The following is an 18,851-nucleotide window of genomic DNA, read 5'->3' on the forward strand; positions in this document are numbered from 1 at the left end:
AAGATCTTCATGAATATGCTGCCTCCTGTTTGGGCAGTCTGCATCTCTGTAGGATCTTTCAGATAGTTCTTCATGGGAAGTTCATGTTTCATTGGAAAACATTACCAGGAAAACATTCAGCCAACTGGATGAACCTGATCAAGTCAGTTAACTCTTAATCCTGCCCCCTTTCTTACCTGCCAAGTGATAATAATAATAGTAATATTTTCAGCAGTATTTCTTTTTATGGCTGAGATGCTGATATATATCATAGTATATATCATTTAGTAAGAGTGTTAGCTGCTGTTGTGAGCTATTAAAATCAGTCTATTAAAATCGCTTTGGTTATTGGCTTGAATATTTTTAATATAATATGTTTCCTCACACTCATGCTGATTTATCAGTTTTAACTTGGTCTCACAAATACAGGTTTCTTTTTTTGTATTAGACTGATGAGAACATTATTTAGCTTTCTTACCTTTCCCTGAGACAAATGTTTATGTGATTTTTGTATACTGTATTATCATTTTTCTTTGATAAACTATACTATTAAAAGGATGGTATATAGTATAAGTGATGCTAGGGTGACTTTCCTCTATAATCCTAGCTACTCAGGAAGCTATGATACAGATGATTTAGGTTCAAAGCCAGTCTAATCCCAAAGCCAGGAAATTCCCTAGGATTCCATTTCCAAAACAACCAGTAAAACATTAGGATGGAAGCATGGTTCAAATTGTAGAAAGCCAACTGAACAAGTAAGCTGATCAAGTGTCCTGGCCTGAGTTCAAATCCCTGTGCCAGGGGGAATAATAAAAATACATGGACTAGGAAATAGGAGTTAGCCTCTATATATCAGGATGGTTGTCCCAGTTATCTTAGTGAGGAAAGTCACACTTTATGATTCTATATATATAAGCTTTCCTTCAAATAATTGAAATATTTAGAGTTAATTTTAGAGTTTAATTTTAGTTTTTAGGGTTTTTTTAATTTAAATTTTTTTAATTTAGTTTTTTTCCTGTGAACAATTAAGTTACAGCTTACTTATTTTGACCAAAAGATTATAAAATTGCTACATGAAATTGTATTTTAAAAAGTTGCTAAATTTTCCCAGAATTCCTTTAAGATGTCACATACATTAAGTATTCATTTAAATTTAAATCATCATAACAAATATCTAGTCTGTCAAAAGTTGACATTTTTTAATTCAACTATACTGCTACTATTTCTGTGTTGGTTGATTTTACTTTAGATAGGATCTGGGTTACTCAGAAAAAAAAAAAGTGGGTAGAACATGTCCATGATTAAATTGAAGTTTTCCTTATTTTTGTTTCTATGAACACTAAAGCATGTGAAGTCTTTAAAATTTATCAATTTGGTTGCTTTGTCAGAGTGACAAATTCTTGGCATCTCACTGAGTCTACATCAGACTGAATTTCTTATCAGGAATGAAATTTCCTGAATATATTTAGAATCTTACTTTGAAACGACTGTGCTGAATTGAAGCTATTACTGTTGTGTGGATCACAGTGCCTTTCTCCAAGGGAAAGGAGCTTTGCTGCTTCTGCAGAACTTCCTGGCTAACAGACTTTTTGGGTTATAATTGTGTGCCACTATTTGGCACATTCAGCAGCTTAGATTGCCCTTAGATTAACTTAGATTGCCCTTCTCAAACTTTTGCCTTTAACAAAGCAATCAAAAAGTGTAGATATATTTGATTGATTCCTTAGAAAAAAATGAATTTTAAAATGTTAAGAGGTGAGATTCTTTGAGATTTTTAAATAGAATGTATTTCATTTGTTTTCTTAAGTGGAAGTTTTGATAATCTTTGTGTAGGGTTTTTTTTTTTGTAACTGTTAAAAAGCTTGTCTGAATCACCAATGTGGTATTTTTATTTATTGTCAGTGTTGAAGAATTTATGTTATGCTTGCCAAGTAGGTGCTCTACCACGGAGTCCCCTTAGTACCTACATTTTTCTTTTCATTTTCTTTTTTTAGGAGGAAAATTGTGGTTTGAGGCTGGCCCTGAGCAAAATTGAGGCACTTCCTAAAAATTAATGAAAGCAGAATGAGCTAGGATTATGGTTCAAGTAGTTCTATGCTTATTTAGTAAGCAAAGGCCTTAAGTTCAAACCTCAGTACCACCAAATGAATAAATAAGTAAAATTAATGAAGGTTCTAGCTGTGATTTAAATGGCAGGGTCCTGAGTTCTAAAAATCAGTACCAAAACCAAAAAGTAGAGGCTGTTTTGACTTGTTCCACTTTTCCACCTGAATATGAACCTTGTTTCCTTTGGTTCTGGTGCTCCATATTCTACTACTACTGATGTATTTCTACTACCACCAGTGTCTCCACTCTGGGAGGGAAACACTTGCCTGGTCAGTTTGGGAGTTCACTGGGACTAAACTCATCTAACCCTTTAGACCTTGTACAGACCTGCTAATGCTGTAGGTTTTTCTGGTTTGTACAAGTCTTACGAATTTGGCCTCTCTAGTTTTCTGTGAATACTTTTGGCAGTTTGAGGCTCCCGTTTGCAGATGTGTTTCAGACTCTTTGTTATTTATTTCTCTCTACGAAGACACTAATACTATGAAGGACTCATGACTAGGTGTTTCACTTATGAGTGTGGGTTTGTTGCAGTTATTGTCCATGGGATTTTAGTTTTGCTATCTAGTTTATAATTGTTAAACATACACATATATTATTGGGTGTCTCCACTTGATGACTCATAAGAGTCTATGTTCAGTCATTTATAGCTCTGATTTATTCCAGTGACTAGATATAGATCAAAATTAGCAAAGAGAGAAAAAGTTGCATGGGCTGAAACACATAGGAAACTGAATGTGAGCTTCCAAGAGTCTTTTCTCCATGCCCATATAGGAGTTAAGGGAACTTCCTTTTGCCATGTGCACGGGCTGCAGGATGTTAGTCTAGAGGCAAGTTGGAGGCAGAGAATAACTTTATTAAACTAGCTGAGCAGATGACCAAATGAAGTTAGCCTATCTTAGGCTAACAATTCCAAGTAAAGAGCTTATATAGCAAGTTGAGAAAGTTGAGTTTTTAGTCAGACAGTGAGTACCAAAATAATCATTAATCCAAAGAGGCCCATTTCTTTAACTCATATTCTTATTTGAACTAATGGGTACCAGATGGTCTAAGTTCTGTAAATCTAAAGAAAGATTACCTATTAGGAGGTCTTATGACTAATGTTTTCCTGTTACTTTTTCCTAGAGTAGCTGATTCTATCAGTATCTTAATTTAGGTTTGGAATTTAAAATGTCTGGCAAAGGGAAATAATACAAAACACAAGTATACAAAGGCCAAGTTAGCCCACAAGGCAGCATCAAGGTCCTCTGAAAGTTTAGCAACTGAGTCTACTGAAGTAAACTGACAGTACAGTAACTGAAGATAAGTATGCAAATTCATGACATGGAAGTTCACAGGGACCTCACAACTCTAGTGAGAACCTAATAGCCAAATGAGATTTTGAAACTTATAAATGTCCTCTTCAAAGGAGAGAGGGAGTGAGGGCTGTAATAATTTTGTGTGGGTAGGTCTGAGTTTTGGTGGAGGTGAATGGGTCCTGAGAACAGACCATAGAACAAATGCTAACTGGCTAGGAGAAATGTCTTCCCAATAACAACACTCAGAATAGGTATAAAAGCTGTCCAGCAGGTGTAGTGGTGACCTTTAGTGTCAGTAATTACCCAATTTAGAACAATAACAAATTAGTACTAATTTTTTCTTTCCTTTTTATTATCTTTAAAGTGTTTGTTTTAATTGTAATACGAAGGATCGAACTTAGTGCTTTGTAGTTGCTAGGCAAGCACTCTTCCACTTGAACTCTGGGCCTGGATGCTATCACTGAGCTCTTCAGCTGAAGGTTAGCACTTTACCACTTGAGCCACAGTGCCACTTCTGGTTTTCTGGTGGTTTACTGGAGATAGTATCATGGACTTTCCTGCCCAGGCTGACTTTGAACCACAATCTTCAGATCTCAGCCTCCTGAATAGCTAGGATTATAAGGTATGAGCCACTGGCGCCTGGCCCAGTTCTTTTTCTTTTAGCTTGCTTTTCAGATAGGGTCTCAAGAAAAGTTTGCTCTGGAGGCTAGTCTCACTCTTCTGTAGTTGGTGGGATTGATACAATGTGCTATCACACCCAGCTTCTTTTTCAGATAGGGCCTAACATTTTCTCTAGCTGATTTCAAACTATAATCCTCTTATCTCTTCCTCCTGTGAATCTTGTATTCCAGGTATACTCTACCGTGTAAAAAGTTCTTAATAGGTCAAAAGAAAATAAAGAAGAAAGATAAATAGTCATGTGTATTTTTGCAGCATAGACTTATAAAGCTTGAACAACAATGAAATACAAATTGTTTCATAAATTAGTAATTTGAAAAAAGTGTACTACCTAGAAATTAGAAATAACATCAGTATCTAACATTGTAGTATTGAAATTGATATAAGCATGCATCTACATATTGTCTGTTATACAGTAGGAAATATTAATGATGACTTTATTAGTGTATTAATTGTACAGAATAATGGGCTTCATTACAACATTCTCATAGGACATGACTATTTCAGTAGGAAAGTGTGATCCCAGGTTTTTGGTTGATAATCTATAGAAACCACACAAACATACAGATGCATAAAAAATGTTTAGAAATTATTAGATAGAATTATTAGGTGAACTTTCTTTGCTTTGTGATTTAAAAAAATCAAATATCTATAGTAGAGGTGAACAAACTGATACCTAGGAGCCTGCTTACTTTTGTAAATGAAACTTTATTGGTGCAGTTATGCTTATTCATTTATGCATTATCTTTAGCTACTCTTTCAGTACAGTACCATGAAATATTTTCTGTGTAGTCCTTTAAGAATATGTTTGCCAACCCCCCTACTTAGATTGAGTGTATACTTATATATTTAGAAACAAACTCTCACACTAACACGTGTTCTTTTTTTTTTTTGGTCTTTTTTTTTTGTGAAAATACTGTACAGGGGGTTACAATTACATGGGCAAGATAATGAGTACATTTCTTATCAAGCATTGTAGCCTCCTCCTTTGTTTCCCCTTTCTATCCCTTCCCATCCTCCCCCTGGCCCCCAACCCAATCTTCCTCCCCCCCCCCCACCAAAATTGTAAAGTTTGTTTTCGACATAACTTGTACATCTCATTGTTGCAATGGGTCCGCATGTATACCTACTTAAACGATTTGTTTTTTCCCTTCCCCTCCACAAATTATAACAACATCAAGTACAGTGAAAGCAGGGGTTATACCATGGGGGAGGGACAAAGAAATAATCTTATAAATGTGTTAGAAACAAAGGCATGAAAGAAAAAAACATTTGAATATATATCTTAGGGTTCATTTCCCTAACATCAACTTATCTGACCTTTTCTGCTTGACTCAGCCATATACTAGTTATTGCAAATAAGGGAAACCATGGGACCTATGTTTCTTTGGGCCTGGCTTACTTCACTTAATATAATTTATTCCAAGTCTTTCCATTTCCTAACAAATGGGGCAATGTCATTCTTTCTGATGGAGGCATAGAATTCCATTGTGTCTATATACCACATTTTCTTGATTCATTCATCTACTAAGGGGCATCTGGGTTGGTTCTTAGCTATGGTAAATAATGCTGCAATAAACATAGTTGTGCTGGTAGCTTTAGTGTGGTCTTGTTTGTAAACATTTGGGTAAATGCCCAAAAGTGGAATTGCTGGGTCATAGGGGAGCTCTATGTGGAGTCTTTTGAGGAACCTCCATACTACTTTCCAAAGTGGTTGAACAAGTTTACGCTCCTACCAACAATGCAGTAAGGTTCCCTATATATCACCCTGCACCAGAATCAACTCCAAATGGATCAAAGACCTTGGAGTCAAAGCAGACACTCTGAAATCATTAAGGATGGAATAGGAAAAACCCTAGGTCTCTTTGGCACAGGCCAAAATTTTCTTAATAGAGACCCAGAAACACAACACATCAAAGAAAGGTTGGGCAAATGGGATTGCATGAAATTGCAGAGCTTCTGCATGGCAAAGGACATAGCTAGCAAGATCAATAGAAAGCCCACGGATTGGGAAAAGATCTTCACTAGCCATAAACAGACAAGGGTCTCATATCTAAAATATACCTGGAACTCAAAAGAATAAATCCCCCAACAACAAATCTTCAAAAAAGCAACTGCCCAATAAATAAGTGGGCTAAAGACTTAAACTTCTCTGGAGAGTAAAGAAGGATGGCCAGTAGACACATGAAGAAATGTTCAACCTCCCTAGCCATAAAAGAAATGCAAATCAAAGCAACATTGAGATACCACCTCACCCCTGTTAGAATGGCTATAATCAAGAACTCTAATAGCAACAGATGCTGGAGGGGATGTGGACAGAAGGGAACCTCACATGTGTTCTTATAGCGCTATAATATTTTTCCCCCATCAGCTTCTTGATAGTTTTATTTAACTCTTGGAAATGGTTTATTCTTTAATAAGATAAATTTATCATAACTTAAGTAATACTGATACCAAAATGAATTAATGGTTTATTTTAAATAATTTAATAGATCAGTACTTTGTTCATTCTCAGTCACTAGCTGTTCTAAAGAGATGATAATTTAATAGATGTAGAAAGTCAGAAAAGATATCTTGTTAATATTATCAAAGGGCTAAAGAAGTTAGTGTGTTTATTGAAGAGTCTTAAAATATTTATAGAAGATGTTTGACCTAGGCCCCAGTGGTTCACGCCTCTGGTTAGGAAAGTAAAGTTCCTTAAACTCTTATCTCTGATTAACTACCAAAAATCCTGCAATGGAGGGAAAAGTTGAAGGGACAAGACCTCAGCTCTGAGTCCAAGTACCTTCACAGGGAAAAAAAATAGGATGATTAAGTGACAGGTACATAGCAACAATGAGCAAGAAAGCTAGGCCCTTGTGAGATAGGCATAATACCTGCTGTGTACCAGGATCTTGCAAAATGTTACTTAATCCTCCAGATAGTCTTGTTTCTTTTTGTTGTTGTTGTGGAGCTTGAACTGGGCCTAGGGGCTGTCCCTCAACTCTTCAGCTCAAAGCTAGGGCTCTATTACTTGCCACAGTGCCACTTCGGGTTTTCTGGTGGTTCCATTGGAGATGAGAGTCTTAGGACTTTCCTGCTGGGCTGGCTTTCAACTGGCTTTATTATTTTTTTTCTTCTTCAATATTTATTTTATTGTGAACATACTGTACAGAGGGGTTACAATTACATGGGCAAGATAATGAGTACATTTCTTATCAAGCATTGCAGCCTTCTCCTTTGTTTACCCTTCACATCCCTTCCCAGCCTCCTCCCGCCCCTTCACCCAACCCTCCCTCCCCCCCCAAGTTGTAAAGTTCGTTTTCAACATGCTTTAAACCATGATCCTCAGAGCTCAGCCTCCTAAGTAGCTAGGATTATAGGCGTGAGCCACCAGCACCCTGCTTCCAGATAGTCTTGACTGGCAAACAAAAACACTTAGATTTGGAGAGTTTTGAAGAATTTATCTGAATCACAAAGGGTTTGATCCTCCATCTGAAGCTAGATTTTCTGAGAGGAATATTTAAAATGACCTATTCTTAATGAGTTGCCATTTAGGTCCCAAGAACTTGAAGCAATATATGGAATTTAAGTTTTGAGTTAATAAAGGAATACCTTTTTTATTTTTTGGCAACAGGGGCTTGCTATGGTAGTCTAGGCTGTCCTCAAGCTGATGATCCTCCTGCCTTGGTACCCTTGCTCCTATGCTGAGGTTACAGGTGTATACAACGACACCAGAGAAGTAATAGTGTTCTGTATTCCCATCAGATACTGGGTAGCTATATTGTAAAGTTGTTTTAGGCACATTCTTGCTGTGCCTAATTCTAGATTGATCTCTACCAACTTCGACAGTATACCAGTTCTCAGATGCTATAATGTTTTCTGAAATTGTGCATTTCATCAAAATTTAGATGTGTAAAGGACTATAAATCATTCCTTCTAGTGCTACAGGAAATCTTGAAAATTATTGTTTGGCCTTTTAACAGGCTAGCATGTGATTCTATAAATATTTCTGTAATCTTAGCACTCTGAGTTGTGAATAATTTAAGGTTAGCTTGGACTATGGAACAAGACCCTGGCTCAAAAACAAAAGATTTATGTAGTTTATTTTTTCTTGAATGTAGTCCAGAAGAAAGGTTTATCTATTCAAGTGAATGTATGTTTTCTCAACAAAAATAAAAATTGCGTAAACCAGCATCTTTTTGTTCATGTTTGGGCTCCTTACTTGAAAATAAGGCATCAAATTTAATGGATGACCATAGTTGTAATTATCTTAGCTGAGGTTTTAATAACAGATATTTTGTTATTCTAGAGTTTATGTTGAATATTATTTCAAAACTGAGAATTAAGTAAAGTAAGTTTGCAGGGGAAAATTAACTTGCATATAAAGTACTTGAATATTAATTATAATATCAAAAAATTTGAAAGCAGTATTTTAGCAAAGGTAGCTAAAGTAATATCTTAGATGTGTTTATTAAACTTGGATCTTTGTTTATTCTGGACCATTAGAAACTGGAAAGGGAGAATATCTTTGTTGCCCCAGGGATTAATGTTTAGAGAAAGGCCAGCTTGCCCTTAGGCTGACTGATGCCTTTGAAAGCCTGGATATAGTTTATCCCCATTTAGAGCATTGCCAATTCGTCCTTCCAGTTTTATTACGCTGAAGGTCTTGGAATTGCCAGATCATCACATGCTCAAGTTCAAACAAATATATCCAAATATCTATAATAATAGAGGAAACAAAGATGAACCATTAATTACCTTCTCCCAGTGTTCCCTTGTAGTTGTCTGTTCCCAGGTAGTTACCTGAGACCAGGCTCTGTATTTACAGTATATATTCTAACCCAGCAATCTCAATGTATGGCAAGTTTCTCTGTAAAGGGTGTGCTTGAGTTATACTCCAAGATAAAAATCATGACAAATATCCAATTAATAGACTATTTGTATGTTTCAGGGTCGATTTATAGTCCACTAAATTATATTATGGTTCTTGTGGCAAAAATCTGTTGCTCTTTAAAAAAGGAGTTCTAAATCCTATGTAAAGTTGATTTGCTTTTTGTAATTTATATAAAGTATATCTGTGAATGCTTACAATTCCATAAAATTTATTATTTTATTTTTAAAGTCTGTTCGGCACTTGAAGTACTCCTTGTTTAAGAAATCATTACTGGGCAGTGTTTCAGATAATGGAATAGTAACTCTCTGGGATGTGAATAGTCAGAGTTCACACCATAATTTCGATAGCACACATAAAGCTCCAGCTTCCGGCATCTGTTTCTCTCCTGTCAATGAATTGCTGTTTGTAACCATAGGCTTGGATAAAAGGATCATCCTCTATGACACCTCAAGTAAGAAGTAAGTGTGATATGCTTGTTCCTTAATTTGGTAGTTTCCCCATCAACAGACTATTTGTGACTCTTACAGATTGAGATTAATGCTTAGGAGCTAGGAGCTGTATACTTCTTGTATCTAGTAAAAAGAGAAGTTTCTTTCTTATTGTCCTGCAGAATAATGTGGTTGGGGCATGAGTATTACTTAGAAACTTTTGAAACATGATAGTTTGGGAATAGCATCCTGATTTTATTATACCTATACACATATACACAGAGTACATGTGCGTGCACACGCCTGTGTGTACCTGTACTAGGGCTTGAGCTCAGGGCCCTGTGCTCTCATTTGGTGTTTTTTACTCCAGGTTGGCACTCTACTATTTGTGCTATACCTCCACTTTCAGCTTTATTGGTGGTTAATTGGAGATAAGAGTCTCATGGATGATTCTGCTGAGGCTGGTTTCAAATCACAGTCCTCAGTAACTGGCATTGCGAGTGTGAGTCACCAATGTCAGTCTCACATGCTTTGTTTTTCTTATGCTTCACATTCTTAGTGTTCATTTTCTTTTTAAAAGCCCATCTGTATATTTAAAGTATTTTTTAAATTTGGTGTAAAATTATTTCTACAACAAAATATCTAGACTTAGAATATTTGGGCCGGGAAACCATTGGGACCTACCCTGGGCATTGTAGCCTATTTAGCAGCATCCCTGGCCATTGTCCACTAAATCCCAATGGCATTCCACACATTGTGATAGCCTATACTGTTTTCAGACATGCCAAATATCCCCAGGGAGCAAAATTGTTCCAAGTAGGGTGCTTAATCTTGTAACCATTTACCTCCTTCTTCAGCAAGACAGAGTTGTCTTAAAGGTGCCTAACAGTATCTAAAGCTCACAGGGATGGATTCCAGTGTCATAACCTTTGTTATGGTGGTAGAGTTTTTGTTACTTATTTTACTCTTTTCTTTTGAAATAATTTACTGGGTGCCCCAATAGTCAGTAAGCCATTGTTCTCTTATGCCAGATATACCAGCAAAGAGCTCTGGTTCAGCAAATCAGGATCCCCGTGAACTAGCTTCCTGAGTATCAAGCCATGTGGACTCTGTTCCCTGTAGCTTTTTGGTAAAGAGATGGCACAGCTCTGAGCAGAGTAACAGCTGCTCCCCTGTGAAAGGTCATAGTGCTCTTGAGACCTAAGTGAGTCACTAAGTGGAAAGTAGATGCACAGAACCTCCTCCATCCTGATGCTCGAGCCTGTTTGTGGAGTACACCAGAAACTGTATTGCATACACTGCCAAATTAGTAATTACTCAAAGAAGGAGGTGTTCTTATTGGTAATGAAGTAGAATAGAAATGAAAACAAAGATAAGATAGTGTTCAGAAGTTCTTTACCTATCATTGTATTAAAAATAACTGGCAAATTCTGAATTCTGCTTTAATGTTTGGGATATTTATGCCGTTTACCCAGTTGTCAGAAACTTATGTAAACATGTCTTTAAAACTATATGACTACATACACTAACATTCCTGTAATATATTTTATTCCTGTCTCCAAAGGCTAGTGAAAACTTTGGTGGCTGAGGCTCCTCTTACTGCAGTAGATTTCATGCCTGATGGAGCCACTTTGGCTATTGGATCTTCCCGTGGGAAAATATATCAGTATGATTTAAGGATGCTAAAATCCCCAGTGAAAACCATCAATGCTCACAAAACGTCTGTGCAGTGTATAGCGTTTCAGTACTCCACTACTCTTACTAAGGTGAGATAGATTCTTTTCAGCACTGTTGATTTTTGCTTAAAATCTAGCTTAGAATGTGAATATTATACATTGTCAGTTTAAAAATTGTATTCATAATCACTTTTCTTTTTTATTTATTTTTATTGTGAACATACTTTACAGAGGGGTTACAATTACATGGGCAAGATAATGAGTACATTTCTTATCAAGCATTGCAGCCTCCTCCTTTGTTTACCCTTCACATCCCTTCCCAGCCTCCCCCCCCCCACCCAACCCCCCCCCCCACCAAAGTTGTAAAGTTCGTTTTCGACATGACAACTTGTACATCTCATTGTTGAAACGGGTCCACCTGTATCCTTATTTAAACGACTTATTTTTCCCCTTCCCCTCCACAAATTATACCAAAATCAAATACAGTGAAAGCAGGGGTTATACTGTGGGGGAGGGACATACAAAGCAACAAAGAAATAATCATGATAGCATTTTAACTAATCTTAGTAAAAAGCCACCTAATACATAGTTTAAAACTTTCTTGGTCATTAATTTTCACATATAAGATTCTTTATAAGTATTTTATAACACATTTCTTGTTCAAAGTAAAACTCAGATCCACCAGTAAGCATACCATTTATAAGGGGGAAAAAAGCTAACAGTCTGTCTATAAAATATTAATGTGTGTATGAAACATTAGTAACCTGAGCTTTAAATATTCCATTACATTTCAGTCCAGTTCAAATAAAGGCTGTTCAAATAAGGCCACAGCAGTGAACAAGCGAACCGTCAATGTGAGCACTGGCGGAGGGGTTCAGAACTCTGGAATTGTCAGAGAAGCAGCCACTGTGTCTGTTGCCACAGTTCCGCCACAGCCTGTGGCACCAGCTGTGGGGAAAGGAACAAGTGCCATTCAGAGCAAAGCAGGTAACATTGCTGATAGACATGGGATTTGCAGGTTCTGTCTTCCTGAATAAGTAACACTTTTCTCAAAAAATTAGAACTCTGATTCATTTAGTATTTATTAGATATTGTTGAACACAAGTTGCTTTTATCTTTGGCCATACATTTTTGAAAAGTTCAGCTACAATTATGTTGTGAGAAATAGTGATTATTTTAAAAATGGAATGATACTGGTTTAGAAATAATTTCTGTCTAATATACTGCAGACTGTGACTTTCCATTGTGTGTAGAGAATGGAAAGCTTTGGTGCTGTCAATTATGATTTGATATCATAAGTGGAAAGTAATAAAAAGTTACTAATGGTGCCTTTTCATACTAAAAAGAAAGTCAGGTGATAAAATGAATGTTTTTATGTACTGGATAGTGTCTGGTATATATTATGCAGCATATTAGTAGTTTACTAAACTAAAATGATTTATTCTGGTAATCATTGATGAAACAGTTCTGAAACAAATTCATTTTGTTTAGGGAAGGTGTTATTAATGATGGGCCCATAGCAAAGATCTGTAAATTGCTGAAAACATTTTTTTTTTAACTTAAGAGGTTATGTTGTTCTTTAACTTGTAACAGATATTCTTTAAAGTCTACATGGCATACCAATGTGCTTCTAAACCTTGTGCTCTATGGAAATATATGTCTACATTTCTTTTTTTGTTTTTAGGACAAATTTGTACAAAAATATTTGTTGGTTTTTTTCCTCAGTATGAATTTACTATTTCAAAGTAGCAAAAAAAATCTTTAAATAATACAATAAACTTTTAATAACAGAGTAAACTGTAAATAATGCATCTAGTCACTATCAATTTCCTAGAATATTTTTATTACAGAAAGCCAGCTCATAGCCATTCTTTGAGAATTCTTGGAGAAAACACCATTATTGTTTACTTTTAAAAGTTGATTTTGAAATATAACTGGCTAATATCAGCCAGTTGTGAATGACGTATACTATGAAAATTTCCAAAAGTACTTTTATAATTTTTATGATTTGTTATTTAAATAATGAATTTATAATGTTTATTACTATGTAAACAGTATTATTTATTTCTGTAGACTCTAAACACTATTGTTATTTATTCAGTTTTAATAAGGTGTCTTGTTAAAGATGACAGCATTAATTAGGGAATGAAAGACTCGGGTTTGCTGGGTCACTGATTAATAACCTGTCAGATTTCCAAAATTTCTGGCAAAATGATGTTTGATTTGCTCCACAAATCATTATTTTAGAATAATTGTCAGTTTACAGAAAAGTTTTAAGAATAGCCCTATAGACTCCTGAGCTTTTATCCTTCAGTAAATGTACTAATGTACTACTGTGTAAGTTTTCCTACATTTACTTGCTTTTGGCTTTTCTTAAAGGCATACACACAGGGTTTTCTCTTAGAAGAGTTGAGATAAGTTATACTCAAATCTCAGGTCAGTTGTGGGTAGTTTTCTTACCTTACCCAAGTGTTGTTTTTGTTTCTGTATACTGGAGATAATGTAGCATTTTTGTGAAAGTCAGAGAAAGTATTTCACAAGTTTCTGGCACATGTAGGCTTGTGGTGATAAAATTATGGCATAAAATTGTTATCTGTATCATCACAATCATTACCATAATTATTGTTATTATTTAAGTGTTTTAATCTAATTTGTTTCACTGAAATTGTCCTGATTTAGTTATACAAAGAACCTGTGTGGACTTGTTGCTGGTGTTCATTTTCAGTACTGATATTTTAAGAGGCTTTAGCAGTATTTTTCAGTGAAACCACACTTCCATTTTGTAACATTCTAAAGATACAGTTACATACTCAGATTCTCTCTTTTTTCTTTATAACATCTTCACTCTTGGTGTAAAAAGCTTTGCAGTGATTGTGGTACTAGAGATTTGATTATGTTTTAACTTTCTAGCAGTGTTTTATTTAATAAAAAATTGATTTCATTAGCCAGGCCTGGACATTTTTGAAATTATAATAATCTATTCTTTTTTGTCATCTCAGATCCTTCAGTTTTCATTTGAGACTGAGATGTCAGATATAACACTTTTTGAAATACAGTATAGAAATATGCTACTGATGCAGAAGCTAGACTTCCATCTAAGTGCCAGACACAAGAAGCTACTGAGCCTTCAATTTCTCATACAAAGTCTATGCCCTAAAGCCATGCCCTATAAACTACTAGAGAAAGTAAACTACATCACCTTCTTTAGTGTTGTCTATTGTACTATTTATGAGTTTGATGTCTTTGGTTTCTTATTCCTAGTAATCTATAGAAGTTAGTGAAGTCATTGGGGCTGAAAATGCTGAAGCCAATAGCTCCCACAGTTAGGGGGAATAAACAAAGAACCAGAAAAGGGACTAAAGACCCATTCTTTGCATGTTGAAGAACTAATGTTAGAATTCCATTGTGTATATATACCACATTTTCTTGATCATTCATCTACTGGGGGCATCTGGGTTGCTTCCTTATTTGCAATAACTAGTATATGTCTGAGTCAAGCAGAAAAGGTCAGTTAGGTTGATGTTAGGGAAATGAACCCTAAGATTTATATTCAAATGTTTTTTTCTTTCATGCAAATGTTTCTAACACATTTATAAGATTATTTCTTTGTTGCTTTGTATGTCCCTCCCCCATGGTATAACCCCTGCTTTCACTGTATTTGATGGCCGTATAATTTGTGGAGGGAAAGGGAAAAAACAAACTGTTTAAATAGGGATACAGATGGACCCATTGCAACAATGAGACGTACAAGTTGTTAAGTCAAAAACAAACTTTACAGCTTTGGTGGGGGGGGGAGGACTGGGGGACAGGGGGGAGGATGGGAAGGGATGGGAAGGGGAAGCAAAGGAGGAGGCTACAATGCTTGATAAGAAATGTACTCATTATCTTGCCCATGTAATTGTAACCCCTCTGTACAGTATTTTCACAATTAAAAAAAAACTAATGTTAATTGAATCCTGTTGTGATGTTAAGTATCACATTCTTCCTAGCATACTTGAAAAAAATCATTGATAGATGATCATAAGAACTAGTTATAAAAGTAAATTATATTCATTGTATTTTAAGAGGGAAGCAAAGCAAATACATTATTTTAGAAATTTCCTATCAGTGGCTAAAAAAGGTATTGCTGTATGAATTAATATGCTGTTTGCTTTTGAGAACCTTCATTCCTGAGAGTGGTGGTTAACTTAACAGCTGGCTTATTCTGCTTCCTGTCCTGAGGCTTGTAGTAGGGTATTTCATTAATATGACATTGCATTAGTTTTTACAACTTCACTTCTGATGATCAAATGTATTTAAATATAGTAATGATGATTTTTGTGTCTAATTCTTATAAGGTTTGTCACGAAGCATAAACACTGAAATTTTACCTAAGGAAACAGATGGTGGAAAAAGTCAGGACTTCTCTAGCTTTGAAGATACTAGCAAGAGTAGTTTAGGTGACATGTTCTCACCTATCAGAGATGGTAAGTATATTCAGATCAGTGGTGTGTTCACTTAGAACCTAAAAGGTATGAGTAATGGCTTTAGACTAGCTCTGGACATGGCAGTTTATTAATTTTCTCATCTCTTAGGTAATGCCTTTTCCTTTACCCTGATATTTCAAATAATTCCAAAATATGCTGTTAATTTTCACTGGTAATTATATATATATATATATATATATATATATATATATATATGTAATTTCCAATTGTAAATAGCTTTAAAAATACAGTATTTTAATTTCTATAAAAAATTCATTTTTTTAAAGTAGTACAGTTCAAACTCATGGCCTCTTGCAGCCTAGACTAGTGTGCCACTGAGTTATGCCACCTGCTCCCTGTTATAAAAGTTTCTTAAAAGAAATATTACCTTCCTAGGCAATATAGGTATGTACTTCAGAATACATCTTCCTAAAATCTTGAAATTTTTGATATGCAAAAAGTGTCTTGCTAGTTAAAAAATTAAGATTATTAATGTTTAATTGCCATATATCAAATAGATAGGTGATAGATTGCCCCATCTTTTAGGCTGTGTATGAAAGTATTAGATATCTGTGCTGTGGTATATATGTATCTGTAACACACACACAGACACATACACATGTACAACATATCTGAAACACACATCCTGTGATGTTGCCATTAAGAAAAACCTTTACCAACTTGACCTGTGGATACACTATATGTGGTAGTTTACAGTATATGAACTAGTACTTTGTTTAACTGTGCTTTTTTTTTTGGTCCTAATGTTTATACCATTTTCTTAATTGTCAATGATATGAATAAATATCTAGAGGCTAATATAGCAAAGTTAAATTATTCATACTTTTGGCCTGATAATTTCATTTCTAAAAATTTACCTCAGAAAATATTCAGAGAAGCTCATAGAGATTTGTGTGTTTGCTGTTTTATTTATAGTTTTGAAAAGGTAGACAGACTCTAAATGTCAAACAGCAGGTTTTTAAATTGCATCTACTCGTGATCTTACAAGATTTCATTTTTTTTTACTTTAAAATAGTCTTTCCACCTTGGGTTTTTTTGTTGGTGGTGGTGATGTTTTTTTGTTTTTTGTTTTTTGGGTTTTTTTTGCCAGTCCTGGGGTTTGAACTCAGTGGAGTTGCCTCAGCTCCATTTCTGGTCTCTCCCAAATTCCTTACATTTCATAATAGAGGAATAAATTAATAAGTGATAGTTCAGACTTATTGAGTGTCTTCTAGCTTATCTTAGCCTGAAAATAACTACTTAAAATTTTGAGCAAGTTCTCCCATCTAATAAAAGAGGAAAGATTCCTTTCTCTTTCCAGGGTAAAGAGAAGTTGAAGTGAACAGTTAAAAAGAGAGGAAGGGCGGGTGGGGTGGAGAGTGGAAAGGCTGGGTTAGCACTGAGTTGAGGGGCTGGTTTGTGAGATCAACCACCAAGCAACTTCTGCATTTAAGGAATGTATAAAGGGATTTTTGGCAAGTGCTTGAGTCTATAAACTAGATCTAAATCCTTTTGGTGGTTTTTTTTGTTTGTTTTGCTGTTTCTGAGACTTACACTCAGAACCTGGAAACTGTTCCTGAACTTCTTTGCTCAAAGTTAATTATAGCTCTCTACCACTTGAGCCCAGCTCCACTTCTTGCTTCTTTGATGGTTAATTGGAGATAAGAGTTTCATGGACTTGCCTGTCCGGTCTGGCTTTGAACAGTGATCCTGAGATCTCAGCCTCCTGAGTAGTTAGGATTACAAGCATGAGCCACTGGTGCCTGGCCTAATGTTGCTTTCTTTTTTAAACATTTTACATGGGTTTCATCATGACATTTTCATATACATATACTTTGATCATAATATATTTATTACTTTTTAAGAGAAATTAATACCTATTGCTGTGTTTTCAAGTGTGATTAGTTAGAATTTAAAAGCATATGTCCTCCATGAGGTTTTTTCCTGTTAACACTAAGGAAAAACATAGACAGTAAATATAATGCTAATTTTTATTGTCAAGAAATTTGTCTTTCAATGTCAAGGATGAGGCTCTTTCGGTAAAAGGTAATGTTTTTGTGCCTCACTTTGTTCTTTTAAATAAAAATATTAAGAAAGTAATGACTTCAAAAATCTGTGTCATTTCACAAATGAAGATAGATATTACGACTAGTAAGATAGTCATGCTTGGGCTGGGAAGGTGGCTCAGTGGTAGAGCGCTTGCTTTGCATGCTCGAGGTCCTGGGTTTGATTCCTCAGCACCACATAAGCAAAAAGAAAAAAGCCGGAAGTGGCGCTGTGGCTCAAGTGGTAGAGCGCTAGCCTTGAGCTGAAGAGCTAAGGGACAGCGCCCAGGCCCAGAGTTCAGGCCCCACAACAGGACCCAAAAAAAAAAAAAGATAATCATGCTTATTGGCCATTTGAATATCTGTTGAATTTACTGCTGTACATGAAGTAATGAAAAGGATGTTTTGATGAGTACTAGCTGTAACCTTTGATCTCACTTATATTTTCTTTTTTAAGGTCTTGAGTCTCTGAGATCTTAAAGTTTAGCCTAAGTTGCTGAAGTTTATTTTTCACTATTTTAAACGTGATCTTATTTTATTGTAGATGCTGTAGTTAACAAGGGAAGTGATGAATCTGTAGGCAAAGGAGAAGGTAAGAACTCCTAAGAAGCATTTTTATGAAATTTTAATACCATATTACCTGTTACTGTGTAAGAAGTGACACTAAAACCTCAAGGCTTAAAAGAACAATATGTTATCTCACTATTTCTGTGGGTTAAGAATCTGAGCATGACTTGGCTTGATACCTTTGCCTTGAAAGCTGTTTGATGCTTCAATCAAGATATTGGCCAGACCTGCATCTATTTCAAGGCTCAACTGGGCAAGAATTTGTTTCCAAAGTCATTTTTCTGATTTTTGGCTGGCAATACCAGTTCCTTGCCAGTGGAGCATCTCCACAGGGAAGCTGACAACAGAGCAGCAATTCCCTCAGCAGTTAAGTGAGAGAGAGGGAGGGCATCCAAGATGGAAGCCATAGTATGTTTGTAACCTAGTCCTGGAAGAGACATCATACCACTTCTGTCATGTTTTCTGTTAGAAATAAATCTGTAGGTTCAGCCCATATTTAAAGGGAGGGAATATACACAGTACAGATGTCAAGTTCATGGATCACTATAACTTACCTTATAGGCTGCCTACCACAACATATACTTTACTATAGGTACATGCAAAATTAATACTCTTCAGTTATCAAAAACTAAGAGTGACTACACTTACTGTGTTTTGTATAATAAAGGTATTTTTTTTTTTTTGGTCAGTCATGGGGCTTGAACTCTGGGCCTGGGGGCTGTCCCTGAGCTTTTT

General features: G+C 35.6%; 1 protein-coding gene across 3 annotated transcripts in view; it reads left to right on the forward strand.

Moving 5' to 3' along the window:
* Nedd1 (NEDD1 gamma-tubulin ring complex targeting factor) overlaps window positions 1–18,851 on the forward strand; it is a 61,083-nt gene that overhangs the window by 16,844 nt on the left and 25,388 nt on the right. For all 3 annotated transcript variants that reach the window (XR_011365616.1, XR_011365618.1, XM_069990587.1), the window contains exons 6-10: window positions 9,163–9,392; window positions 10,927–11,128; window positions 11,833–12,025; window positions 15,376–15,504; window positions 18,094–18,141. Coding sequence is in view for 1 of the 3 variants with exons in the window: in XM_069990587.1 (XP_069846688.1) it covers window positions 9,163–9,392; window positions 10,927–11,128; window positions 11,833–12,025; window positions 15,376–15,504; window positions 18,094–18,141 (802 nt within the window). In the remaining 2 variants the exon portion in view is untranslated. The remainder of the gene's footprint in view (window positions 1–9,162; window positions 9,393–10,926; window positions 11,129–11,832; window positions 12,026–15,375; window positions 15,505–18,093; window positions 18,142–18,851) is intronic.

This window comes from Dipodomys merriami, unplaced genomic scaffold (genome assembly GCF_024711535.1).
Source record: "Dipodomys merriami isolate MVZ:Mamm:240054 unplaced genomic scaffold, mDipMer1.0.p SCAF_10, whole genome shotgun sequence".
Classification (NCBI taxonomy): Eukaryota; Metazoa; Chordata; class Mammalia; order Rodentia; family Heteromyidae; genus Dipodomys; species Dipodomys merriami.